We start from the raw sequence: 25,105 nt of genomic DNA, 5'->3' as shown, positions 1-25,105 counted from the left end.
TCCAGACACGCTGTTTGGGGGAGAAATGCCAGTTTTTGCCAACGCTTGCGCCCCGCTCCCCCTCCACCCCTTTCCTGCATGACACGTGTTCTCGTGGGGCCGCTCGCCCACTGCATGCTGCTCCAGCCCTGCACCCCAGGGTGCCCCAAGCACCCACTGTGCCCCTGCACACCTGCGCCTCCCAGCACCCCCAGCAACCTCTGCCGGGCACAGCACCCCTTCCACCTCGGTGCTGCGGGGTGCCCGGCGTGGGGCTGGCTCCCTTCTTCCTGCATGGCCAAGCTGTGAGGGGGTGCGGGGGCCAGCAGGCCTGACGCCACTCCAAAGGGCTCCCTGCCACCCCCTGCCACTCCCCACCGCTTTCCAGGGACAGTGGATGCTCCCCACAGCGCTGGGGGGGACACGGTGCCTGCAGAGGGCTGGGGGTGGGGGGTTGCTTTGCTCTGCATGTGTCTGTGTGTGCACACGTGTGTGTGTGTGCGCACACTCGTGGGAGCTGCCTGAGCCCCCCCACCCCGCTGCAGTGGTACCTGTGGGGTACCGGCACCTTGGCACCCCCTCCTCCATCCCGCCAGGGCTCCAATAAAGTCCATCGTGTGAGCGCTGCGCCGGGCACCTCTTCTTACAGGTGGGGGGCACCTCGTCCCCGAGGGGCTGGGGGGGGGCTGTCAGGCTGGTGGTGGCAGCAGCACGCCTCCCCTTCCTGCGGCCCCACAGGGTGACAGTGACAGCCCTTATCTCACATTCCTGGGGCCGGGGTGCCTAATTATGGGCATCTGGCTGTGGTGGTGGCGGCAGGCAGCCGGCCCCCTCCCCGTGGCCGGGGCTTTGTGCGGGGAGCGGGCGGTGGGCGCCATGGCCTCACTGGGCTCAGCCTCGGTGTTCCGCACCTACAGCCAGGGGCACGGGGAGCCCTGCTTCGAGGGTGACCGGCGGCACAGCCCTTTCGGCGCACGGGCACACGATGCCTTCGGGTACCCAGGTACCAGGGATGTGGGGTGGAGGGGTCCCTGCTGCCCCAGGGAGGGCTCTCCAGCTGCCCTGTGCCTGGGAACAGCATGGCACCCACCCAGAACAGAGTGGGGAGGCTGGGAGGAGCCCCGGTTGTCCCATGGCTCTCTGGACTGTCCCCCATCCACTCCTCCCAGCCCCTTTGTGCCCCTCACCATTCCCCGTAACCCCACTGTCCCTGCTGTCCCCAGGCCCTCTGTGCCCCCAGCTTCCCCGTCCTCAAACCTTTCTGAGCTTCCTGGTGCCCCCAGACCCCTCCATAAACCCTCCTGCCCCCTCCCAGACCTTCCTGCCAGTCCTTATGTCCTCAGCTCCCCTGTACTCCCTGACCCCTCAGTGTCCCCTGTTACCCCCCCCACTTTCCTGTACACCTCCAGTAATCCCAGCCCTCCCACAATAACCAACTCCCCACAGACTTTCCTGGCCATTCCCTGTGTCCCCAGCCTCCTGCACCATTCCCCTGCTGTCCCCAGACCCCTCTCAGTGCCACCTGCTACCCCCATGCCCTCCTCAGTGTCACCAGCCTCTCTCACACCCCGCAGGGCCTCAGCCCCCGGGCACTGTGCCCCCATGTCCCTGTGCCCAGCAAACCCCCAATGCCCACAGGTTCCCCGGGTGCCATGTGCTCCTGCAGCCTGGGCACCTGGGTGCGTGCCCAGGGTGACACCTACCAGGTGGTGGCCGATGTCAGCCAGTTCGAGCCCCCCGACATCGTCGTGACCACCTCCAACTGCCACGTCGCCATCCAGGCTGAGAAGGTGAGGCACACCTGGGGACAGCATCCCCCGCCCCAGCCATGGAGCAACAGGGATCCAGCCCCACAGTACCCCCTCCTGCAGGGCAATAACTGGGAATGGCTCCTGCTGGCAACAGGGTAACTGGGAATTCGGGCCCCGTTGCATTCTCTGCTGGTAGGGGCAATCAGGAATAATCTCCACTGGCACTGGGGTAACTGGAAATTAACCCATGCCCAGGACAGAGACAAGTAAGAGCTGCTCTGTGCTGGCAATGCAGTTAACTGGGAATTTCCTCTGCAGCACTGAGTAACTGGGAATTGCCCTGTTGAGCTCCTTGCTGGAGCCAGGGAGACTGGGAGCTGGCCCATCACTAGCACTGAGGTAACTGGGACTGTGCCATGTGTAGCTGTGCCCCACCACCCTGGTGCTGCCTCCCGGCAGGTGGCTGAGGACGGCACCATCTGCGACACCTTCACCCACAAGTGCCAGCTGCCCGAGGACACGGACCCGCTGTCCGTGAGCTGTGCCCTCACCGAGGCTGGGACGCTGGTCATCACCGCCCGCCGCCGCACCGGCACCCGCCCTGGCGAGCCCCCGCAGCCGCGGTACCGCAGCGAGGCCACGCTGTGAGCCGGCTCTGGGTAAAAAAGGCTTCTCGCCCCAAGTGATGCCGACTCTGCTGCCATGGCGAGGCTCAGCCAGTGCCCGCTGGCTGTGTCCCCTCCCCACCTGCAGCCCCTCAGCGCTCTGGCTCTGTTTATAAAGTCCTTTTATTAAATTAATATAAAAATCTCTGTATTTACACAGGGGTGGGGCACACAGTGGAGAGGCAGCAGGATCCTGCTTCCCAGCCACGAGGCACTGGGGAGGGGGACAGTACCCACTTGTGTCCCCGTGGGCACCCTGATCCAATGACACTCTGCCCCAAGTGCCACCCCAAGCAGGGACATTTGGGTGCCTGTTGGGAGGAGGGTGAGAGCAGTGGCCATGCCGGGGGGCAACAGGGCTGGGGGGGCAGAGGTAGTGAACTGGGAAGCCCCAAGAGCTGGCAAGGAGGCGGGTGGCATGGGCAGGCTGGGGGGCACCTTGCCAGCCCCCAGCAAAGGGTGGGGGCAGTGGCACTGGATTGAGGGTGCCCTCCCCTATGCCAAGCCTGTGGGCATCCCCCAACACCTGCTGGGAGCCCCTGTGACACCTGGGGACACGGGGGGGACCGTGTCTCCCTCGCCCTTGGGGGCATCTTCCTCACCATCGTCCCCGGGTCCGGCCTCGCGGGGCATGGGATGGTGCTGGTGGCGGTCCCAGAGCTGACGCAGGGCGGTGGTGTCGGGCTCGCTGATGCTGGCGATGCTGTCGCGGAAGCTGGCGAGCGGTGGGCGCACCTTCACCCCCTTGGCCGTCAGTGAGCCCTCGATGGCCTTGCGCAGCTGCAGGCACCCCAAACCTGTGAGCAGGTGGTTCTGGGTGCCCCCCACCCTGTGCCCCTCCAACCCCACCGTCGGCCCCGCTCACCTCCTTGAGGGACACCATGCCCACCAGGCGTCCGATGCTGGTGACGTACGCGTGGTCCAGGCCCAGCAGCGAGAAGACGGTGTGGGTCTGCAGGAAGAGGAGGGCTGAGTTGGAGGTCTGGGGGTTCTGGGGAGGGTCTGGAGGGGTGTGGGTGCACCTTGTGCAGTGAGGTGTGCTCCACCAGCTGGAATGGTGCGGGGTCGATCTTGGCGCTGCTGAAATCCACCAGCTGGTCCAGCTGCTGCTCCTCCCACTCCAGGATCTGGAGGGCAAACACATGCCATGGGGCAGGGTGAGGGGGCGCAGCCCCCAGGGTGTCAGCCAAGGCCATCCCCGCCTTCCCTGCAGCCAGTGTTATGGGGACATCGGCATCATCCCTCCATTCCCTGCCCACCTCATGCCTCAGCATCCCCTTGGGATGTCCTGGGCAGAGGGGTCCTGTCTGCCACTGCCCACCCCCTCACCTCCTCCGGGGTCATCTTGTCACCCAGAAACATGTCCTCCTGCAAAAGAGGTGAGTGTGAGCGGCAGCAGGCAGCACACCTGCATGCCAGCTGCATGCCAGCTGCAGGCAGGGTGCAGGCAGCGGAGCTTGGGTAGGGTGTGGGCAGCACGTGCAGGCAGAGTGCAGGCAGCACCGTGGGTAGGCTTTGGGCAGGGCGCACACACGATTGGTTAAGAGGACATAGGTCACACCATGATTGGTCAAGGTAGGACAAGCCAGGTTTGTGATTGGTGGAAAGAATGCAGACTGTGCCATGATTGGCTGAGCAAAGTGGGGCAAATCTCATGGCTGTGACTGGCCGAGAGGCTCTGGGTCACACTACGATTGGCCACAAAGGTTTGGAATTGGGAAGACACACACTGTGATTGGCTGAGCAGAATTGGGGCGGTCTGAGATTGGCTGCACAGACACACACCAAACACGATTGGCCAAGTGGAATCTTGCCAGGCCCCTGATTGGTTCAGAGAATCCATGCTGGGCTCAAATTGGTTGAGAGAAGCTGTGCCAAGCCTGTGACTGGCTGCAGCTTACCGTGATGGAAATACGGACGTGTTTGGCCTTGCGATAGGCCGTGCCCTGCGCCTGGCACCGGGTGGGAGAGACAGCGACGTTAGGGCATGGTGGGTGGTGCCACAGGCAAGGACGGGCAGGGAAGGGACATGTAGGGATGGGATGGGATGGGAATGGGCAGGACTAGAAAGAGGTGGAAAGGGATGGGCATGGATGAGAAGGGATGGAAAGTGATGGGCGGCGATGAGTAGGAGTGGGCAGGGATGAGCAGGGAAAGGCAGGAATGAATGAGCAGGGTGGGCAGGAAGGAGCAGGGAAGGAAAGGGAGAAGTAGGGATGGCCAGAGACGGAAAGGGATGGAGTGAGAATGGGCAGAGGTGGGCAGGAGTAGGAAGCGGGGATGGAAAGCGATGGGCAGGGATGAGAGGGGTGGGCAGGGTTGGGAAGAGATGAAAAGGGATGGGAGTGATGGGAAAGGATGATAGTGAGTCAAAAGGTCCAGGCAGGGGTGGGCACTGACCTCGGTGGGCTCTGCAGTGGTGTTGGCACAGAAGAGGCTCCTGAGGGCAATGCCGGTGTCGGCTGTGGGCAGGGAGGGGGTGTCAGCGAGGGAGTGCAGGCAGAGGCTGGGGGTGGCAGGCACAGACTCACCCGGGGGGGGCTCAACCAGACTGCTGGGCACCCGCTTCAGTGCCGGCTTCAGGGGCTTGCGGGGGGTGATGCGGGCAGGGGTACTTGAGGAGGCCTCCGTGCTGATCTGTGGGGGGACGGGGTGGTGGGGGCACGGGGGTGTGGGGCACCCTGGCTGGGCATCCCTTCTCTTCCCCTGGGCAGGCTGCCCCCCTCACCTGGAAGCGGATGCTGGCATCAGAGAGCCGGTGCTCGTCCTCGGCCAGCGCCTTCTGCCGCAGGGCCTGGAGCCGGCGCTGGGGGCTGAGCTGTTGGCTGAGCAGGGCCCCCACCTGCGCCCGCTCGATGGAGCCCAGCAGGATCATGGACTCTGCCAGCAGCAGCGAGGGGCCGTGTTGGTTCCCGACAGCCCCTTCTCCATCCCCATCCCAGCGCTCCCACAGCCTGGGCAGGCACCGGCACAACCCCCTGCCTGCATCTCACCAGCTGACTCCACCAGCGGCAGGTTCTTCATCTTGGTGCTCTGCAGGACTTGCTGCAGGTCCCGGTACTTGCAGTTGAGGGAGACGTAGCGAATGTCCCGCACCATGATGTCCTCCACCCGCACATTGTATTTGCTACCCGGGGTGGGTAATGGTGGGCTCAGGGTGATGCTGGCCCCTTGTGCCTGCTGAGGGGGTTGGGGACAGGGCAGGGGACACACACTCACTCGTGGTGACCCCAGCCCAGCTCAGGGAGATAGGGCAGCTTCTTGATGCGGATGATGCTGTCGTAGAGGGAGGGTTGGAGGCTCTGGGCCACGGTGTTGGCCAGAATGACGGCAATCATGACAGGCAGGATGTGTGAGATCTGCCCCGTCAGCTCAAAGACGATGACAGCCGTGGACACGGTGTGGGTGACAGCACCTGACAGCGCGGCCGCCCCTGTGCCCGTCCCCAGGAGACACAGGGGCTGCTGTCAGGTGCTGCTTGCGGGGCTGGGTCCTCAACCCATCCACCACACCCTGAGCCTTTGGGACCTCCTGGGGACATCCTCAATGGTGAGATCATGCCCAGTCCCTGGGGATAACACCTCAGCCCTGGGGAACCCACCCGCTCCTTTGGAGCATCTCCAAGTGATGCCCACCATGGTGTCCCCATGCCAGCCCGGTACTTACCCACCACAGCGTAGCCCCCCGGCAGGATGCGGTAGGTGTTGCTGTCGGTGTGGATGCCATCGGGGAACCAGGCTGCCATGCTCTCCCCCACCAGGCGCCCAAAGGCTGCTCCTGCCCGCAAAGAGAGGCTGGGAGTGGGCGCAGGGGCTCTTCTGGCACCCAGCCATGCGCCCCCTGCTCTGCCCTTTCCCTCTCAGTTAAGGGGACACCTGGGGACACTGAAGGGTGCCCCTGCATGGGTTGGCAGGCAGGTCTCTCCTCCTGCCATGACCATGTGGGGTGCGGGCTCTTACCGATGACAAAGACAGGCATGAAGGCTCCACAGGGCACTGGGATGGTGGTGGCCAGTGCTGACATCCAGAACTGCACAGGGGACACAGGCAGCCACTAGTCTCCCCCCTGGCCCAGCTCTGCTCCTGGCCCAGCTGTGCCTCACAGCTGGCTGCCATGGGACAGCACATGGGCACTGTGCTGTGCCATGGGGCAGCCCCTATCCACCCAGGAGCACCCTGCCAGCACCACCCCGGTGGCACCTGGCAAGCACCACCCCGGTGGCACCTGGGAGTACCCAGCCAGAACCTCTCTGGTGGCACCTGGCCAGCACCTCCTGCTGGCACCTTGGTGGCTCCTGGCCAAGATCCCATTGATGGCATGTTGGCAGCACCCAGCCAACACCTTGGTGGCCTCTGAGAGCAGCCACCCAGTGCCTCTCAGTGCCATCTTGCTGGCAACCACCCTGGTGGCAACCCAGAGCCCTTCCCTAGAGCGTCCTGGTGGCACGCCAGGGCTGGCATGGCTGGAGGCACCCACCTTCATTATGATGAAGATGACAAGGGTGACAAAGACGTTGGAGCGGGGGTGGCACCAGGCCTCCAAGATGCCCAAATATTCAAACTCGTCACTGAGCTCCTGCTTGGCCCATGTCTGGTTGTCAAAGAGTGTCACCAGGGTGTCTTTCTGGGTGAGCTGGCAAGGGACAGGGTTCAGCCAGGGCTGGTGGTGGCCCCAGGGTGGGGAACCGGTGTGTCACCCCATGGCAGGTACCTGGCCGGCCATAAACTGTCCGAAGCCGGGCGGGAAGGTCAGTGTGGAGATGAGCAGTGTCACCAGGGCAGGGAAGAGCAGGCGCCTGGCAGGGTGGCATGGGGCGGGAGGTGATGTCGGTGCAGTCCCGGCTCCACCACCCCAGTTCCAGGGACCGGCAGGCACCTACTTCTTCATGAGGAAGCGGTTGATGGTCTTCTGGCGGCGCATGAACTGCACGATCTTGCGGTTGAGGTAGACGAAGAGTGCACCCCCAAAGCCGCTGGCGATCCTGGGCAGAGGCAAGGGGTGAGCACCCAGCACCGCCACTGCCACCACCAGCACTGCCACCGCCAGCACCACCAGCACTACCGCTGCCGCTCCAGGGCCACAAGACGGGCGCCAGGGCGGCTGCACTCACCCGATGACAGCGAAGGCGGGCAGCTCCTGCAGGTCGAAGGGGAAGTCAAGGCGGAAACGGGTCTTGAACAGCGCTGTGATTGTCTCTGGGGGGGCGGCAGGGGTCAGCAGGGCCACGCAGGGGGGCCCCCATGCCCCCCACCCTGCTGGAGGTACCTTCATCCTTGTTCCAGACGGCGAGGACACGGAAGATGAAGGCGCTGAAGGTGGCAGCGAAGAAGCCGCGCCAGTAGTTGCGGACGGCGAAGAAGGTGGAGGTGACCTCGATGCTGAAGAGGACGCCTGGCACCAAGGGGAAGCGCACGAGGGAGGCGGCGAAACCCAGGCAGGCCCGCGGTGCCTGGCATGCTTCCCACCCCGAGCCCACACTCATGCACGGCCCACGGGGGTCTGGCCAGCCCTACAGACACACTGTGGGCTGGTTCAAGGGCTTCCCTGGCAAAGCGTATGGCCGGTCCACGGCTGGAGGAGCAGTCGGCGCGAGCGAGAGGGTAGCGTGAGGACACAAGCAGAGCTGTGGCGGGTGGCACTGGGATGGGGGGGCACACACAGATAGACGTAGAGACGGACAGGGCAGCGCAGCAGGCAGAGGGCAAGGAAAGGGTTAGACACGTCACCAACCTACGGGCAGGGTCAGCGGGGCCGGAGCGGGGAGCTCCCTGGAGCGCAGGGCGGCAGGGGAGAGGACAGAGCAGAGAGGACGTTACACCTTGGGGAGGATGGTGCCCATTCATTCCCCCCTCCCTCCTCCCTGTGCCCTCTCCCATGCCAGCCATCCTGGGGTCCTGCCCCCCTCGCTGGGTGGACCCCTGTGCGTGGGGGTCCGGGGGCCCGGGGTGACCCTACCTCCGATGGGGGCAGCAAAGCAGCAGCCGACACCGACAGCACAGGCAGCCGCCAGCATTTCGATCTTCCTCGCCTCATTCTGCAGGCGAGCCAGGGGTGAATGAACGCTGGACCCCCCTGCCCCAACTGCCGTCAACCCTGCTGGGGAGCACAGGCACAGCTGCCCGGGGCCAGCCCACCCTGCTCACCTCGTAGATGCCTCCGAAGAGGGAGAGAAAGCGGCTGAGCAGGGCTGCGCACATGCTGGCAATGTGGACAAAGGGACCCTGTGGGGACAGCAGAGGGGCTGAGGATGGTGCCATCCCCCTCCCCTGCCAGCCCCCTGCCCGTCCTGTCCCAGGCACTGTCCTCACCTCCTTGCCCAGGGGCATGCCGCTGCCCAGGGCACATGTCAGCCCGATCACCTTGGCCACAAAGGTCTTGAAGGTGAGGTACTCCTTCAGCACGACACCCCGCAGGATGGTCTTCATCTCAGGGATCCCTGAGCCTGGCACCGCAGGGACAGCCCTGACCCACAGCAGTGTAGGGGGGACACTGGGGAGCCCTTGCACCACAGTTCTGGGGGGGGATCCTTGGCACTCTGCCACACTACACTGCCATAGGGAGACCCCAGAGATACCTCTCCCCACAGAACAGTCGGCAGGAACAGCCCCATGGCCACTTAAGGACAGCTCAGTCCTTAGCCCTGCAGGGATCCCAATCCCATAGCCCTCAGGAGACTCTCTGAAGACCAGCTCTTAGCCCTAAGAAGACCTCCAAGACCTCTGGCCCCATATCCCAGGAAGACATCCACTCCATAGTCCCCAAGAGACTCTCTGAAGACTAGGCTATAGCCCTAGGTAGACCCTCAACCTTATAGCCCAGAGGGGTCATCCACACCATAGCTTGCAGAAGACCCTCTAAAGATCAGCCCATAGCCCTTGGAAGAACTTCAGGACCCCCATAGCCCAAGAGGACACCCACAGCCCCAAGAAGGAGACACCCTGTTAGGGTGCAGGCAGCTCCCCTGGTGCCCTACCCACGGCCTGGGGGGCGAGGATCTGCGTGAAGCCAGCCGAGAAGGTGATGAGGACGATTGGGTAGGTGACCCAGGCCAGGTACTGCAGCAGCACGTTGGTGTCCAGGCCCCCATACATCCACTTCTGAGCTGTGGGCACAGCCAGTCAGGTGGGTCATGGGTGGCAAAGGGCATGGCACGGCCCTGTGACATTGCCACCCCATGCCTCGCCATGGCCCCGGCACCCCCCCAGTGCCCACTCACCTTGGAGGCAGGTGGCGATGGCGAAGTCCATGGCCCAGCTGACCAGCGCCATGACCAGCCCCAGGAGGATGAGGAAGATCCAGTCTTCGCCCACCTTGGAGATGAGGAACCGCTGGCACTGCAAGGCACAGACTGCGGGCACAAGGGCAGGCTTAGGGTCGGGCGCCCCGGGGATAGGCACACCGGGGTGGCAGGGCCAGGCTGGCAGGGACACGAGCGCTCACAACCAGCGGCACCGACCCCGCACTGCCGGCACCACTGTGCCGAGCCCTCACAGCCACACTGCAGCCATCCGTGGGCTCTGTCTGTACACAGCAGCACGTGGCATTGCTGGGCACGCACCTCCCGCCAGCACGGCCGCCCCGGCATGGCCCCAGGCATAGGGGCCAGGGGCCCCCCGGTCCCTGCGGTGTGCCTGGCTATTTTGGGTCATTGTGTCCCCGCTGCCCGGCGGGCAGGTGGCATTGTCCTCGGCGCCGGTGTCCTGTGACAGCCGGAGAAACTCTACCCACTGTCACCACGGCAGAGTGGGCAGCTGTGCCCAGACCACATGCTGCCGTGGGGCTGTGCCCACCGGTGTCCCCCCATGTCCCTGTCCCCAGTGGCCCTTACCGCGGCAAGGGGCACAGCGGCCCTTGGTGTACTCCAGCAGCTCGGACGGGCGGCGGGGCCGGAGGGTGTCCCCCTCCCCCTGTCCCTGCTGCAGCCGCAACCGGGCGGCCTCGTCCTTGGCAAAGGTGCCCAAGTCCTGTGTGTAGCGCCCATACATCTGGAGGAGAAGGAGGGGACAAGGGCATAATGGGGTGCTGGCAGCTTGGCTCCCACACCCAAGTGGAGAAACTGAGGCACAGAAGCAGTGGGCACAGTGACATGGCCTCCCGGCACCAGGGGGTGCCAGGCAACGTGACAGGTGGCCATGGCACCCCTAGGGGAAGGGGTGGTGGTGCCTTTGCGGTCCCCAGACACCCACAGGGGTGTGGGAAGGGGCCAGGCAGATAAGGTGCTTTGGGACTGATGACGATTGTTTCACCCACGTACCCAGCACAGGCAGTTGGCACCGCCAGTACCAGTCCCCGGCCCTGCCCAGGTGCCCCGAGCGCTGGGCTGGGCTGGTGGAGGGTGGGGAAGGGCCTCTGGCGATGGGAACATGGCCAGCCTGGCCAGGAAACTCTCTGAGGGCTGGTACTGGGGTTGTGCTGGCATCACTAAAAGCAGGGCTGGATGTCCCCTGGGAGGCAGCCTTGGCACGGCACGCGTGCCATGAGTTAACCGGTCTCAGCTGGCAGCATGGAGGCAGGAGGGCGGTGGGGGGCAGGACCCCAGCCCCACAGAGAGGGGGGGCACAGCATGGGGTGGTCCCTAGGCTGGGAGGAGGGGCTTTGGGGAGCAAAGGGGTGCAAGGGGCTCCATGCTCACGTAGGGGGCACCCCTTCCTCCTCAGGTGCCTCCTGCGTGGCCATGGCACATGGCCTGGCCCTGGCGGGGGCTGGCCCTGGCACTGACCCCCGTGCCGGTCAAGAGCTCTTTGTGCCCATCCTCCCCGCTGAGCCGGGGGCATTTGTCCCGCGCTCGTGGGCACTGCCAAGGACTTGGTTGCTTGGTTTCCGCCTCGCTCCCCCCGGCATGACCTGAATGCCAAGTGCCAGAGGTTGGCCCGGCACAAAGGGAGGCTTCAGGGCCACGGAGACCCTGCCAGGCTCCCACATCGGGGCGACGTGAGCCCCATGCCGATGGCACGCACACTCGCCGTGCTGTGCCAGCCCAGCACGTGGCCGCCCAGCCGGGGCACAGCCACCCTTCTCCTCCCCAGCATGGCCCGTGCCGGCGTTTGGTGGAGGGGTGACACCATGGGTGGGCACCATGCTTGGCACGTGGGCAGCCTAGTCTCAGCTGCCGGCAGCAGTGACCATCCCGGACGCCTGGGTCCTGTTCACAACCCCTGGCCTGCTGGCATGTGCCAGCTCCCTGTGGGGACAGTGTGAAGGTGCATTTCTCACAGGGCATCGCTCCTGTCCAGGTCCCTTTGGCAGGGAGCAGAAAGCAGCCAGAACGGCGCCGGGTGGATTCTCTGCTGTCTAATACCCAGGTTGTGCTCAGCAGCGGGAGGGAGGGTGGGGAGGCAGGCGAGGAAGGGGGGGACACGTTCATTTCCATAGCTGACCCGCTCCTATCACAGATTTCCCCGCAATGCTCCTGCTCAGCGGCTCCTGGGGGGAAATTTGCTGGGGGGAAGGCACGAGCCAGGCAGAGATGCCAGCACTGTCACCTCGTGGGAGGCAGATCCAGCATCAGCTGCCAGAGGAGGACCCTGGCCCTGCACGGGTCCTGGCTTTCAAAGGCTCCCTTCGAATAAAGCTTGTTTCCTCTGGAAGACAAAACGGGACGGCACCCCAAGGAGTTCTGTCTCTCTGCCAAGTGTCCGCCTCCCCTGGCCCCGCTGCCGCCCCACGGCCAGCCCTGGCCGGGGCCAAGGCACCCCCAGGATGAGTGACCCCTGAATCGGCTTGGTGCCCACCTCCTGGGGCCATGCCAGGGACCAACATGCTGCCCACCCAGTGCTGGGGCACTCGGTGGGACTGCCAGCCCCAGCGGGTCCAGCCTAGTTGCAGGGGAGAAATTTTTCTCCTTCTCTGCCCCCGGTTTGCAGCCAATCCCACTTGCAACAACAGGGATGCAAGCAAAAGGCTGCCACCTGTCACTCTATGCCACCCCGCTGCCCCGTGCCGTGGCCCCACAAGCAGGACATGGGACCCCTGGGGTGTCCCGTGCTGGGCAGGCACAGCTGCTGTGCCCCCAGCTCTGGCATGGCTGTGGGGTGTCGGAGAAGGACGGCGGTGGGCTCTCTCCTTCCTCCTCCTCCTCCTCCTCCTCCTCCTGTTCGGGTTATTTTTCCACAAAGGCCTTTTGAAACACAAACATCCCCGGGACTCCGGCCTCTGCCGCGAAGCAGCTGAACAATCACAGTGCCGGGCAGGCAGGGAACGGGCGCTGGGGGGGGCTGGCGGGGGGCACTCGGGGACACGGGCACGGGCCAAGGCTGCTATGTCGGTCCCTGGCTGTTGTGCTGTGGGCACCGGCTGTGCCGCAGCCCCCTGGGCATTGTCAGCCCGCGGTGCCCGCTGCGCCTGGGTGATGCTGCGCCCGGGGCAGGCGCTGGCATCTGGTGCTGCCATGTCCCCGTGCCACCCTGTCCCATAGCGCCGAGTTGCCTGACAGCGGTGCCCACCTCCACACGGCTGGAGACCCCAAAACCACGATCTGGGGGGGTTATTTCAAGACAGGAGGGGTAGGGGGTTCCCCAGGCTGCCAGTGTGCAGGCAGAGGCTGGGGGGGGGTGTCACGCTGCCTGTCTTAGCTGGGCTCTAATCGTTCTGAGCAGCTCTGCAGCAAACAAGGGCAGTTTGTCAGACTAATCTCCCCTCTGGGGGCCCTTTGCTCCCCGTCACAGCAGTCTGGCATGTGGGGGCACCGGGGCTGGCGCACACACCAGCATCCTTGGTACAGCCAGAGGTTCTCACAGGCACCCATCCAGCGTGCGGTCCCCAGGGAGGGACACTATGGCCTGGGGGGACCTTTAAGGCTGGGGCTGTGCCAGCCCCCAGTGGCACCGTGGCCATGGCAGCCCACGGCTGGTGAAATCTGGGGGGGTAAGGATGTGGGGTGGGGAAGACTGAGCACGGCCCTGCAGCCCAGCTGTGATGTCCTGGCTGTGGGCAGGGGCAGTGAGAGTTGTCCCCAGGGCTGTCCCCAGGGCCGTCAGGCTCAGACCAGCCTGTGCCAGGCTCTGGCTGGATCCTGATCCTCCTGGCAGGTGCTGGCATGAGCTAGTGGTGGCTCAAATGCACTGGGGAGGGCTGGGCACCCCTCCTGCCCGGCATGTGCCCAGGTGGCTCCCAAAAGCCAGGCATGAGACTGCGGGACAGGAGCCTGCACCCAGCCTCACCCACAAGTCCCAGGCAGTTTCCTGAGCCTCGCTGTGGCGCAGAGGCCACGAGGAGGCCATGGGGATGGGCACCCTGGGGCACCCAGGGCATGGGTGCTACTCCGCCCGGAGGAAGGGAGGGCAAAGTCTGCTGGCACCGTGCAAGGCTGCCCCGATGCCAGCCTGGCGTGCCTCTCCCCTCCCGCGCTGCCCACAGGCTCCTCCGCCCCGCAGTGCCCGGCTGGGACGGCATCTCTGCCCACCCACTGTGAACACAGCACAGAGGGGAAGAAACTGGTGCTGGGGGGAACGAGGGTCCCCCACATCTCACATTGGACGGCACCACGCACTCCTTTTCATGCTCCCAGCTGCTCCCTGGCTCAGCCTTGCTGGGGAGGCACCATGGGGCCGATAAGATCACAGAGAAGCTGGGCAGAGGTCCCATGGCCAGTCAACGCTCTGCACCTGACAGGGATGGGGTGGCTTGGGGTAGGCACCGAGAGGCATCCCCAGACAAGGGCTTTGGGTGTTTGGAAAGCCAATGCAGAGGGTGCCTGGTGCAGCAGCTCCCCAGTACTGCCCCGTGCCCACGTTCTGGGTGGGCAAGCCTCAGGGTGGCCGGCCCCGCTCGCAGCAACCCACTCAGGCTCTCAGCAAACTCAGGCAGCCATGGGCAGGGGTGCCTGGCGGCGGCTCAGGCCCCCTCTTCCCTGCCCACCTCCCCACCTGCCTGGCTGAAGGCCCTTGCCAGGGCAAAGTACCCGTCTGCTGAGGCGCTCCAGGCACCTTCCCAAGCCGGGGCCAGGGAGAAGCACCTTTGCCCAGGTTGTCCGAGGGCTGTGGGCAGCAGAGGAGCTGCGGGCACGGCAGGGAGGGAGGATGCCCCCAGGACAGCCAGGCACGCGGGTGCCAGCGGGGAGGCCTCAGAGGGGATGGAGTTGTAAACATGGGGCTAAGGTTGCAGGTGGGGGAGATACGCTATCTTGAGAGCAGAGGGCTGGGGCCAGGCACAGTGCAGGGGGTGAAGGGTGCCTGGGAGGTGCCTATGGGAGTCCACACAGGGTGGGCATCACCCGCCCCAGTGATGAGGGGTTTTGGGGGGAGGGGATAATGTATGTGCAAAAGACCTGCCCTGTGGAGGGGGGGGCTCAGGTGGGCTCCTGCGCCATCAGGGGAGCTGTGAGGTGGCCCCCCTGCCCCGGAGCCTTGCCCAGCCACAGCCCCGAGACAGCACCTCAAACCCGGCACCGCGGAGCTGTCGGCACTGCCGCCCCGAGCGGGGCAGCACCCCCAAACCGCCCATCTTTCCCCGGCGTGCCGTCGCGCACCCCCGGCACCCGCTGCCCCCCGCTGCCCCGCGGTGCCCGGGGCCGGCGGCACTCACCAGAGTCTGCTCGTACTCCAGCGCCCGCTGCCCCTCGCTCTCGGAGGCCATGGTGCCGCCGCTCCTCGCCGTGCCGGTGCCGGTGCCCGCGGCGGCGGCGGCTCCTCCAGGGCCGTACGGGGCGGGTCCGGGGCACTACCCGGGGGAGGGACCGGCCGCGCTCCGCCTCCGCCGGCAGCGCCCGGCACCGAGCAGGGGGACCCGGGCCGGGGGGCTCTGCCCTGCAGCGGAGTCCCTTCCACCCGTGGGCTCTGCCCACAGGTTTCCCAGCTGAGGTGGCACCCGCGGACAGCCGGTGGGTGGAGAAAGCGGGGAAAGGCTGGCGTGGGGTGACGGCGGGTACAGCTCCCTGTGGGACACGTTGCTCCCTCTTCCCACGGCACAAGGCGCTGGTGTGGGGCTGGCACTGCCACCCGTCCCTGCCTCCCCGGGGTTCCTCCCCGGTGGGATGTGGGCAGCAGGGCAGGAAGGGCCGTGCTGGGGGCACTGCAGGCAACCACTCCCCAGGCTCGTGCCATGCCTGGCTGGAGGTCAGATTTGGGGTGCAGCATGCCTGAGGTCTTGGCAGTGAGGGCACATGGGGACCCATCAATTTCCACGGGTGGCAGAGGACCCCAGCACCCTCACCAGGTGTACCCCAAAAGCTGGCAGGGAGCTTGTCCTTACCGTGGTGCTGCTCAGTGCCTCGTGGCTGCCAGCCCCTAGGAAGGAAGGTGGGCTCCACTCTTCGCTGCTGAACCCACCAGGCAGCAGCGGCTCGGCCCTCTCCGGAGGGGCACGCGGGCAGAGCTTGGTACCGGCAATCCTCAGGCAAGGCGCTTCGGCATGGCAAGCTGGCCGCTGGGACCTCTGTCTCACCGCTGCCACTGGCTCAGGGGCAGCCGGGGCAGCTGGCAGAGCCAAGCTTCCCTGGGGCACTGCATGGCACCTCTGTGGCAAGGACCAGTTGCAGGGAAAGATGGAGCTGTGGCACTGCCAGGCTGGTGCTGCGGGACTGGGAATAGGTTAGTTCACACCGCCTGGACTAGTTCTCGCCGCCCGGGTGCCACCCTCCGGTTTGACGTTGGCACCCCCAAGGGTGGGTGATGACGGCAGGGTTGGGGGCTGGGATGTGCTCTTCAGCAGCCTGGGAGGGTTCATTGCTGGACATGAACTGGTTTGTAGCAGGGAGGCAAAAAAATGGGCTGCCCGCTCATTGTGTCCCTGGGCGCAGAGCTCCCTCCTCGCTTGTCAGCTCCTGGCACTACCCCACAGCAGCCGGGACACTCATCCGGAGGGGCAGCCCTGTGCCAAGACACACGCTCTGCCCACTGCCACCAGTGCGCCCAGCCGTGGGCCACTGACACACAGCAAGGCCACCACAGGTGCTGTCACCCTGCTGGCACAGGCACCAGCGTGGCCATGGGCATGCATGGGACAGGACACCCAGCTCAACACCCAGGGCTCTGTGCCAGTCTGATATGTCCCAGCACCATCCTCCTATTGCCCTGCCACTACTCCAGTCTAGCCCAGTGTGGCCTGTGGTGCAGTCCCAGTACAGGCTGACACTGTCCCACTATGGTGGTGGTGGTGTGGCAGTACGCCTCACTGCTGTCCCAATAGCACCCAGTGTTACTTTCCCTACAACACTGGCACTGAGCCAGTGTAGCCCAGTATAGCTCTGGTGCTGTCCCAGTCATCCCAGTGTATCCCAGCACAACACAGTGCTGTCCCCAGAGGTACCCCACTCCCCCACACTGGAGACCAAAGGGGGCAGGTGGCAGCACTGGGGTCCCATGGGCCCCATGAAGCTTTAGCCCAGTGCGGTTGTACTGGGGTGACTGGGGGAGCGCTGCCCCAGAGCATGTACCATGGTCTGCCCTGGCACCGATATGGGTGGCTGTGCGGCACAGCCAACACTGGGCACCCAGCTGGCTGTGGGCGCTGCGGGCAGGAGCCTCCACAAGCGGCAGCTGGCCTGGGTCCCCGAGATGGGCTCTTTGTGCCACCACAGAGGTGCAGGGGACAGAGTCCTGCTGTCTCTGTGCCAGTGGGCACTGTCACCAAGCGCTGCATCTGCAGCCCCCGTCTTGAGCACAGGCAGGGCTGGTACCACTGGTCCAGTCAATCCCAGCCTACAAGCATCGCCCCACAGCCCACTGGGGGTGCCCCCAGCCTGGCACTGGCTCCCTGGCCCTGTGTCCCCCAAATACAAGCCCCCCCAGCATGTGCAACCCCAAACTCAGCAAGGTCAGGGCCTGCAAATCCCACTGGCGTCCAGCACAGGATGCAGGGGTGCAGCCCTGTGCCTGCTGCTGCTAGGAAGAGGAACTGGGTAGGCAATAGCTCTGGTTTTAATAAATACATCGGGAGACCCCCATCCACAGGCACCATAAATTATGTGACGAGCCCGGCCGAGCCGGGGTGGGCACAGTGAGACAGGGGCCAGAGGGATTTTACACTATGTACAAGGCGGGTGCGATGCCCGCTGCACCCGCTGGCTGGGGAGGCAGGGAGAGGGGGCGCGGTGGGAGCTCCAGCCCCCGCCAGCTCAGCCACTGCCCGCTGGCACAAGCGGGCAGGGCAGCCCTGGCATCGTGGCTGTGCCAAGATGGGGTGCCCAGGCTGGGCACCTGGCCGTGTTCACCCCACCATGCTCCTTTGTGCCCCCACCCTGTGTGGGGTTGATGGGCGGCGGGGATCCCCTTTGGCCGCCCGGCCTCGCTGCGTGGTCGCCCCGCTCCAGGCAGCAGTCACTGCTCAGCGGCTCCACACCTCCGCCCTGGCACCGTGGACCTTCTCCCGCGCATCCAGGGGGGTGTCTGGGGCTGTAGGGGCAAAGCACGGCTGAGAGATGGGCACAGTGGGTGCCAGGAGGTGCTTGGGTTGGTCCCTGCTGTGGCTTAGCCCCCGAGGGGGGCGGGGCGGGGTGCATAGGCCACCGCAGGGTGTTTGGGGAGCAGTTCCCACATGCGAGCACTGTCACTCACCGCGGCACTTGGCGCAGCAGGGGTTGTCCCTCCTGGCGGGGCTGGTGCAGGCAGCTGGTGGGCACTCCTGGCGCTGGCAGTGCGTCTCCCCCGACTGCAGCACAGAAAGAAGGGCTGAGCATGGGGGTGAGGCTGGTGGCTCCTTGGGGTGCAGAGGGTCCCCAGGGTGCCAACCTAGGCTGCTCGCTTGTCCATCCCAAAGCACTGGGGATGAGCACGGGGCAACCCTCCTTCCCCTGGTGCTGCCGGAGGCCTGGCACACTCACCACACACCAGCACAGAATACACTTCATTTCTCCGAAGGGGGGCACGGAGGGGTGCCAGCTCTCGTTGTTGAGGTACCAGCGGCGCCCGAAGCGGCATGCCCGCGGCCCGTCTGCCTGCATGGTGTCAGCCAGCTCGGGGACACTCTTCTCAGGGGCTGCAGGAAAGGACACTGGGAGGCTGCCCACCCACAGTGGGGGCACCCCACTGCATCGCCAGTGGTGGCATGGGGCAGCACGTGGGTTTTGCCGGAAGAGCAGAAGGCAGGACGGGGTGCAGGTACCTGGGCACTGCTTGCAGCAGTCTGAGGGGCTGGCGCGTACGGGGTTGGCACAGGTGAGCCGCGGGCACTGCACCTTCTCGCAGTGCACTTCACCCGTGGTGCCCTGTGGGGAGTGGGGGGGACTCACAGGGGGCACAGGGCAATTGGTACAAGGCACATGCCCTTCCCCCTGGTTTGAGCCCCTGCTGCAGTGCCCAGCAGCTGAGGGCACCCATGGGTGCTGGGGCAGCCTTGCTACCAGACTGGGTCAGGGGACTGAGGGGGGCTGGGACCTGCGCTCACCTTGCAGGTGCAAATGGCACACTTGATGAGGCCAAAGGGAGGCACCACGGGGTGCCAGCGGGTGCCAGAGCCTCGCCATGTCTTGTCCCCATCAAAGTAGCAGCCTAGGAGAGGAAGGGGATGAAGAGGTGGGCACAGCCCCTGTGGGGGTGCCGGGGAGGCCAAAGGGTCAGAGCTGCCCCCTCAGCCTGTGCCTGCTGGGACTCACCCTCGCTACTGTCCCGTGCCCGCTCCAGCCTCAGCTCCTCCTGCCCCATCTTCTTCTCTGCAAGGAAGAGGGATGTTATGAGGGCGTGCACACAGTGCCAGCAGCAGAGGCTCAGAGAGGGACTCCCCCAACTTGCTCCCACGGGGAACACCCCTGCTCCCCCAGACCCCTGCCTGGGGCCTCCTCAGCCTCCAGGTACCTTCGCAGATGGGGCAGCACAGCTCCTCGGGGTGCACCTGGCGGGTACAGTTGAGGGGCTGACACAGAATGGGGTCACAGATCACCGTGCGCTTCTGGGGGCAGCAGGTATGGAGCTTGTTGCAGGGGGGCACTCCTGATGGGTGCTGCCCCCCTCCAGCATGCCCCCCACCCTGGCCTGTACCTGGCAGCTGCAGATGGAGCACTTCTTGTCATACTCAGGTGCCCAGCGGGTGCCATGTGCCCGGTGCTGCCCCTCGAAGAAGCAGGAGTTGGGGTCCTTCTTCACCTGCTCCAGGTCCCTGGTCTTGGTGCTCTCAGAGATCTCAGCCTCCCCCAGGGGCTCCCCCGGGGCCAGGCGGGTCCCTCCTGCGTGGCACCGGTTGGGGAGGTACACCTGGTCAGTGAAAAGGAGCAGGAGGGTTGGCACCGCTGAGGGACCCCCATTCCCATGCCGATACCCGGCTGCCCTCCATGGTCAGGACTGGTGGAAGAAGCACCCGCGACCACAGCACACACCATGCCAGGCTGCCGGGACGGCATGATCCCAGCCTGTCCCCTTGCTACCCTGCTCCGGGCAGTGTCACCTGGCTGGAGACCCTGCAGTGGCGGGGAAGGGTAGGGGTGCCCTGCCTGGGTGGGGACCTACCCGTCCCCGCATCTCCCCGTGAGGGTGGGCTTTGGTGCTGACTTGCAGGAAAGCGGTGCCCTGTGCCAGGTGCTGTAGCAGGTCGGCATCCAGGTCCTTCACCACCCCCTGAGCCTGCCAGGGGAGAGGGTCACAGCGGGGGCATAAGGGCTGGCCCGGTTCCCATCACGGGGAGCCCCACCAGGTGCCCATCTCACCTCGGTGCTGTAGAAACCCTTGAGCAGGCGCTTGTGCTGGTGGGGGCGGGCGCCCATCTCGCCCAGCTCGGCCACCCCGTGGAGGTGGGCGCTGATGGTGCCATCGGCCGGGCGGCCCAGCCCGGCCACCGAGATCTCGTAGTGCAGGTGGCAGTGCTCATCCAGCGAGAGCCAGGCGTGGCCCCCCGCCCCGCTGCTCACCGGGGGGGACACCAGCTGCCCCGCCAGTGCCACAGGCATTTCTGCGCATAGACAGGAGCCACGGGAGGTGGCAGGTGGGGGCATGCCCCACCACCCCCCGTTGCCACTCTCGGTACCCCCCAGGTACCTGTGTAGCGAGCAAGCAGCCCGCTGTAGGGCAGGGAGATGATCTGGCCCCGCAGCTCGCCCTCCACCCAGTCCTTGGTGGCCACGTTGAGGAAGAGCTCGTTCTGCAGCAGCATGTGGGCATCGCGGGCGGAGGGGCTCTGCCAGGTGCCCTGGGCCTGCCACCGGTGGGACCACAGGGGTTGGGATGGGGACTCATCCAAGGTCCCCTTGTCATACCACCCAGTGCCATCCAGTGCTCACCAGCCCATCCTTGTAGCTGGGCGTCATGTCGAACAGGATGTTCCTTTTGCTCTTCCGCCGGGGTTTGGTCTCCAGTGTGAGGCCCACCACCTCGCTGGCTGTGCCCACCACCTGCACCTGCGGGCAGGGTGCTGAGGGGCAGCACCAGGGTGGGGACATGTCGCTGGGAGCCCCCGTGAGATGCGTGTCCCCCACTTACCTGGTACTCCAGGGTGCCGTTCTCATGCAGCACCAGCTTGGCCGAGCCCACAGCCCCCGTCTTGGTTGGCAGCAAGGCGTCTGCTCCGCACAGCACGCTTTGGATGGCTTCAGCCCAGGGAGAGAGGCACGGAAGGGAGGGTGAGGCCGGTGTGGGGGGAGCGTGGCCACCCCCCTGCACCTCAGGGTGCCCAGCCCATGCTCACTGTCACAGCTGCGGCGGGTGGTGATGGTTCCGGCCAGCTGGCGTGCGTGCTGGCCCTCTGTCTCGGCCACGATGCGGAGCTGCCCTTGCACCAGCCACTGCAGCTCGTGGGCAGACATCTCGCTCAGCACCTCCGCAAAGTCGGGGTCCTGCCAGGGGACACACAGTGCTGCAGCTCAGCCTTGGCATTGTGGGCACTGGGGCTGCCAGGGCATGTGGAGGAACAGACGGCTTTACCTCCATGGTGATGTTGGCATGGACCTCTCGCAGCATCTGGCCCTGGTGCAGGATGCGGACCCGCAGCGGGACCCATGGGGATTCTGGGCATGGCAGAGGGGGTTGAACCCACTGGACTGGGGACCTGCCATCACTGTCCCTTTAGCCCTCCAAACCCACTCTCTGTGACAGCAGTCCCCCAAATTCCTGCATCTGACCCCCACTTTCTTGCCATCTCCCTGCCCTGTCCTGCGCACCCAAGCCCTGCACACACTGTGATCCTCACTGTTCCCCCTGCATTCCCCACATCCTCACACAACCCACACCCCGACCCATCCTTCTGTACACCAACCACCACACCCCCGGTGCCCTCAAGCACCCCCCAGCCCCACACTGCCCATAGGTAGACACCCCTCACCCACGCACACCCCAAATCACACCTCAACTCCCCTACCACCATGCACAGCCTCTGCACCCACCCTGACCCCAGTGATGCTGACCCACACATCCCAAGCCACACACATGCCATGTGTCCCCCACCAGCTCTATGCACCCCCCGGGCAGTGCCAGGCCCCGCAGTGTGCCCGTGCCCACCCTCACTCCCAGCGCCAGGCTCCAGCAGCCCCCGAGTCATGAGGATGAAGTGCAGGTTGTTCTCAGTGTCGCTCAGCGTCAGCATGGCCATGCCCCCAGCGCCCAGGTGCGTTGGGTCCACGGAGGTCAGGATGGCACCGAATGTCTCTGAGTGAGGACAGGGGGTGTCAGGGGCATCCCAGTGGGCACCCACTGGATGGGCATGCAGGAGCCAGCCTTACCCGCGAAGAGCGCCCGGTGCTTGAGGATGTGCCCGTGGACCTCTCCAGAGGGCTGCGCCCGGGTGATGAGGGACACGCGGAGCTGCTCCCCGCGCAGCAGCTGGACGTTGGCCTTGGACAAGGTCCTCCACATGCCGCAGAGCTGCAGGCGAGGGCAGGGTGGGCAGGGGCAAGGGGGCACCACATGGCCAGGCAGGTGGAAGAAGGGGCACCATGCCACCCTGCCCTCCCAGCCCCTCTCACCATGCCGTCCTCGGGGGCAGCGCTCTTCTGCACGGGGTGTTCGAACAGCACGTTGCCCTCGGGGTCACTGAAACGCACCCGGCTCGGCCGCCCCAGCCTGCTGGCACCCAGGAGGTGAGCAAGGACCCCCTACCAGCACCCCCTACCCTGGCACCACCCTCTGGGCTGGCCCCAAACCTGCTGTTTCACCAGGTGCCAGCTTGCATGGGTCCCCTGGGCTGCCCTGCCCCGGACTGGTGCCAGGCTGGCACCGAGCAGGACGGGGGTCCCTGCTGGGAAAGGCAGCAGGGCAGGACCTGCCGGGAGCTGAGTGCTCGGGCCTGGCTGTAAATTAGGAGTATTTTCAGCTCCGTTTGGCTCCCCCGGTTGGAGCTGGAAATTAGTCACCACTTTACTATGCAAAGGGGCCTGGAAGCAAGGAAGAGCAGAAGAAACTGGAGCGGGAAGGAGGGAGGGAGAGGAGAGGAGAGGCTCAGCCACCAGCGGGCATCTGGGGAGGGTACGGTGAGGACGAGGGACCCCAGTGACGGTGCCCCAGCAGTGCCTGCCAGCAGAGCCCGTGGGGCAGCAAGGAGCCTCTGCCCTGCTGCACCCATGTCCTCTGCAGAGCCCTGGGGCCATCCCTGCTCCAGACCTGGAGGAGAAGGGGTGAGGCCGGAGCGGCGCTGTGGGTGTGATGAAATCCTGGCTCCTCACCTGGCCCTGAACCCCAGCACATTACCTCCCTTCTCAAATCTCTCACCCTGCCAATGCAAGGCTGTGGCACCGCGGAGGAGTGTCAAAAAGGAAACTGAGGTGCAAGCGTCATCGTATCCCCCCCTTTAGCAGGTGGGTGCCCACTGTGCCTGCCTGGGCAGAGGACAGGACTCACCGCTCGTAGCTGATGGAGAAGAGCAGGTAGGAACGCAGCAGGGTGAAGCGAGCCTTGGCCACTGCACTGGATGTGGGACGCCATGGCTCTGGACCACTTGTCAGCAAGGCCACAAACTCTGGGGAAGGGATGCTGATGATGGCAGGGGGCCCAGGGGGGTGTCTTGCACCCCTGCTGCCCACCTGGGTGGGTGGCTCACCTGTGCGGGCATCGTCACGGGCCAGCCCCTCGGAGCTGAGGTAGGAGCGGTCATTGTAGGGCTTGTCCAGGTCATCCTCCTTGTCCTGGAAGTACTCAAAGGTGTCGAAGGGGAGCGCAGGGCTCTTCTCTGGGGGGCCTGGCAAGGCTGGTATGGGGCAGACACAAGGGGAGACCACTGCACCAGGCTGCTTATGTTCAAGAGCTCAACACAATAATAGATCCCTCCTCCCAAGGTAGAACAAGATGTGCCCTGCAAATCACTGCGGGGTTCTGGGCTGGGGTGACAAGGGACATGGTGGTTTCAGGCAGATGGACAGGCAGATTGCTTAGCCCTGTGCACCTTCTCTGCACCCCTCCCAGGGTGGTTTGGGGACAGGTGTGCCCATCAGGGCTTCCCCCTGCCCAGTACCTCATGGGCACTCCGGGGACACTGGCAAACCCCATAACTAAGCAAGCAGCCCCTTTTGGGGGGATGTGCGCAGTGCCCCCTTTCCCGTGCCCACGGGGAACCCTTTGGGTACAGAAGGTCCCCATAGGGAGGTACCTGCTGGCCTCACCTTTGGGGCAGGTGTGGCAGCAGTGGCCGGGCAGCAGCGTGGCCCGGGGACAGGTGGGCACAGGGCAGTCCTGCTTCATGTTCTTGCAGTTCACCTTCCCCACTGGTTTCCCCCGGCGGTTCCTCTGCTGCAGAGGGTGGAAGAGTCAGAGAGAGCTGTGCCAAGGTGTGCCCCCCGGCACAGCCCGGCTCCCCCCATCCCGGCCCAGCTGGAGCCCCCGCAGGCGGCCCAGACACCTTGCGCAGCCCCCAGCTGCCTGTACGGCAGCCAAGCCCGAGTCCCCCCCCCACGGCCCCCAGCCCCCTGCCCAGCTGTGCGCGGCCCCGCCAGTCCCGGCCTGGCCTCGGGGGGCTGCTCGAAGGGAAGGAGGGGGCCAGGGGCCGTCCCTGAGGAAGGGGAGGAAGAATTAAGCTTGATCCTTTAAACCTCTCTTCTCCAGCCCACGGCCGCGGCGGCGAGGGGGGGGACATCCAGGTGTCCGGCTCACTGGCGGGATCCCCGATCCCCTTTTCCATGGTGTACTGGATGAGGAGATCGACTTCCCCGCCGCCAGCCCCCTCCCCAGCAGGACCGGATCCCGAGGGATCTCCCAGGGAAGGGGGTTCCCGGGGCGGGGGGGTGTGCGGGGGCACTGACCGGCTCGCAGTGGCAGATTACGCAGCGCATGATCCCGAAGGGCTCCCCCAGGTCCGGGTGCCACGTCTCGTCCAGGGCGTAGAAGTGCCCCCCGAAGGCACAGCCTGCGGAGATCCCCCCACACACCCACCACCACCGGCGCCCCCGGTCACCTCCGGGCCGCGGGCACCCCCCTGCCGCAGCCCCGGACAGCAGCCGGCACCGCCCCGTCGCCCGCTGGGCACGGCGGCCGCTCCCGGTCCCGCTCCCGGTTCCGGTCCAGCTCCCGGTGCTGGTCCCGGTGCCGGTCCCGGCCAGCCGGGGGGCCCGGGGCGGGATGCGGGGTGCAAGAAAAGGAGGGGTGCAGGCATGCAGTGCAAAGACAGGGGTGCGAGTGGCAGGGAGGGGGGTGCACGAAGCGCGATGCACGAAGTGGGGGCGCGGCAGCGGCTTGTATAGGACGGGGGTACTCGGAGCGGGGGAGTGCAGGGGAAGGAAGCGGGGGGGCTCCTACCTGCCGCCCCCCCGGGGGGCAGCGGGTCCGTGTCGGGCCGGATGGGCAGGGCGAGCTTGGGGCGGGCGGCGCGGCCGGGCAGGAGCAGGGCGAGCAGCAGGAGCAGGGCGGCGCGCATGGTGCCGGCCGGCCG

General features: G+C 65.7%; 3 protein-coding genes across 6 annotated transcripts; 1 reads left to right on the top strand and 2 right to left on the bottom strand.

Annotated features, from left to right (window-relative positions):
• The first annotated feature begins 829 nt into the window (after positions 1-829).
• Positions 830-2,489, top strand: LOC135991259 (heat shock protein beta-7-like). Its single transcript, XM_065639678.1, has 3 exons — positions 830-982; positions 1,618-1,769; positions 2,190-2,489. The coding sequence occupies exons 1-3, from the start codon at positions 856-858 to the stop codon at positions 2,376-2,378; spliced, it is 468 nt and encodes a 155-aa protein (XP_065495750.1). The 5' UTR covers positions 830-855; the 3' UTR covers positions 2,379-2,489.
• Positions 2,490-2,521: 32 nt separating this feature from the next.
• CLCN2 (chloride voltage-gated channel 2) lies at positions 2,522-15,015 on the bottom strand. Of its 3 annotated transcripts, XM_065639676.1 has the most exons (24): positions 14,918-15,015; positions 10,224-10,380; positions 9,612-9,743; positions 9,369-9,497; positions 8,704-8,837; positions 8,539-8,616; positions 8,351-8,429; positions 7,661-7,786; positions 7,506-7,590; positions 7,275-7,376; positions 7,106-7,190; positions 6,872-7,027; positions 6,355-6,424; positions 6,062-6,172; positions 5,615-5,828; positions 5,389-5,522; positions 5,124-5,275; positions 4,927-5,032; positions 4,796-4,857; positions 4,297-4,347; positions 3,725-3,763; positions 3,418-3,522; positions 3,261-3,347; positions 2,522-3,175 (listed from the first exon to the last, which is right to left on the bottom strand). In XM_065639676.1, the coding sequence occupies exons 1-24, from the start codon at positions 14,966-14,968 to the stop codon at positions 2,891-2,893; spliced, it is 2,730 nt and encodes a 909-aa protein (XP_065495748.1). In that variant the 5' UTR covers positions 14,969-15,015; the 3' UTR covers positions 2,522-2,890. The 3 variants fall into 3 exon arrangements, with proteins under 3 accessions (XP_065495748.1, XP_065495749.1, XP_065495747.1); XM_065639677.1 differs by having other exon boundaries at positions 4,796-5,032; XM_065639675.1 differs by lacking the exon at positions 4,297-4,347.
• Positions 15,016-17,249: 2,234 nt separating this feature from the next.
• On the bottom strand, positions 17,250-25,105 carry CHRD (chordin). 2 transcript variants are annotated; one of them, XM_065639673.1, is made up of 23 exons: positions 24,973-25,105; positions 24,480-24,583; positions 23,844-23,970; positions 23,285-23,431; positions 23,086-23,203; positions 22,215-22,311; positions 21,972-22,113; positions 21,751-21,897; positions 21,178-21,260; positions 20,942-21,089; positions 20,737-20,843; positions 20,538-20,654; positions 20,296-20,452; positions 19,968-20,209; positions 19,771-19,884; positions 19,306-19,518; positions 19,123-19,216; positions 18,924-18,980; positions 18,716-18,819; positions 18,434-18,536; positions 18,153-18,307; positions 17,887-17,980; positions 17,250-17,724 (listed from the first exon to the last, which is right to left on the bottom strand). In XM_065639673.1, the coding sequence occupies exons 1-23, from the start codon at positions 25,088-25,090 to the stop codon at positions 17,657-17,659; spliced, it is 2,856 nt and encodes a 951-aa protein (XP_065495745.1). In that variant the 5' UTR covers positions 25,091-25,105; the 3' UTR covers positions 17,250-17,656. The 2 variants fall into 2 exon arrangements, with proteins under 2 accessions (XP_065495745.1, XP_065495746.1); XM_065639674.1 differs by lacking the exons at positions 24,480-24,583; positions 24,973-25,105 and adding an exon at positions 24,270-24,466 and having other exon boundaries at positions 22,215-22,314.

The sequence above is a fragment of the Caloenas nicobarica genome, chromosome 8 (genome assembly GCF_036013445.1).
Source record: "Caloenas nicobarica isolate bCalNic1 chromosome 8, bCalNic1.hap1, whole genome shotgun sequence".
Classification (NCBI taxonomy): Eukaryota; Metazoa; Chordata; class Aves; order Columbiformes; family Columbidae; genus Caloenas; species Caloenas nicobarica.
Note: the sequence above shows the minus strand (reverse complement) of the source record. Positions and strands in the feature narration are given on the sequence as shown.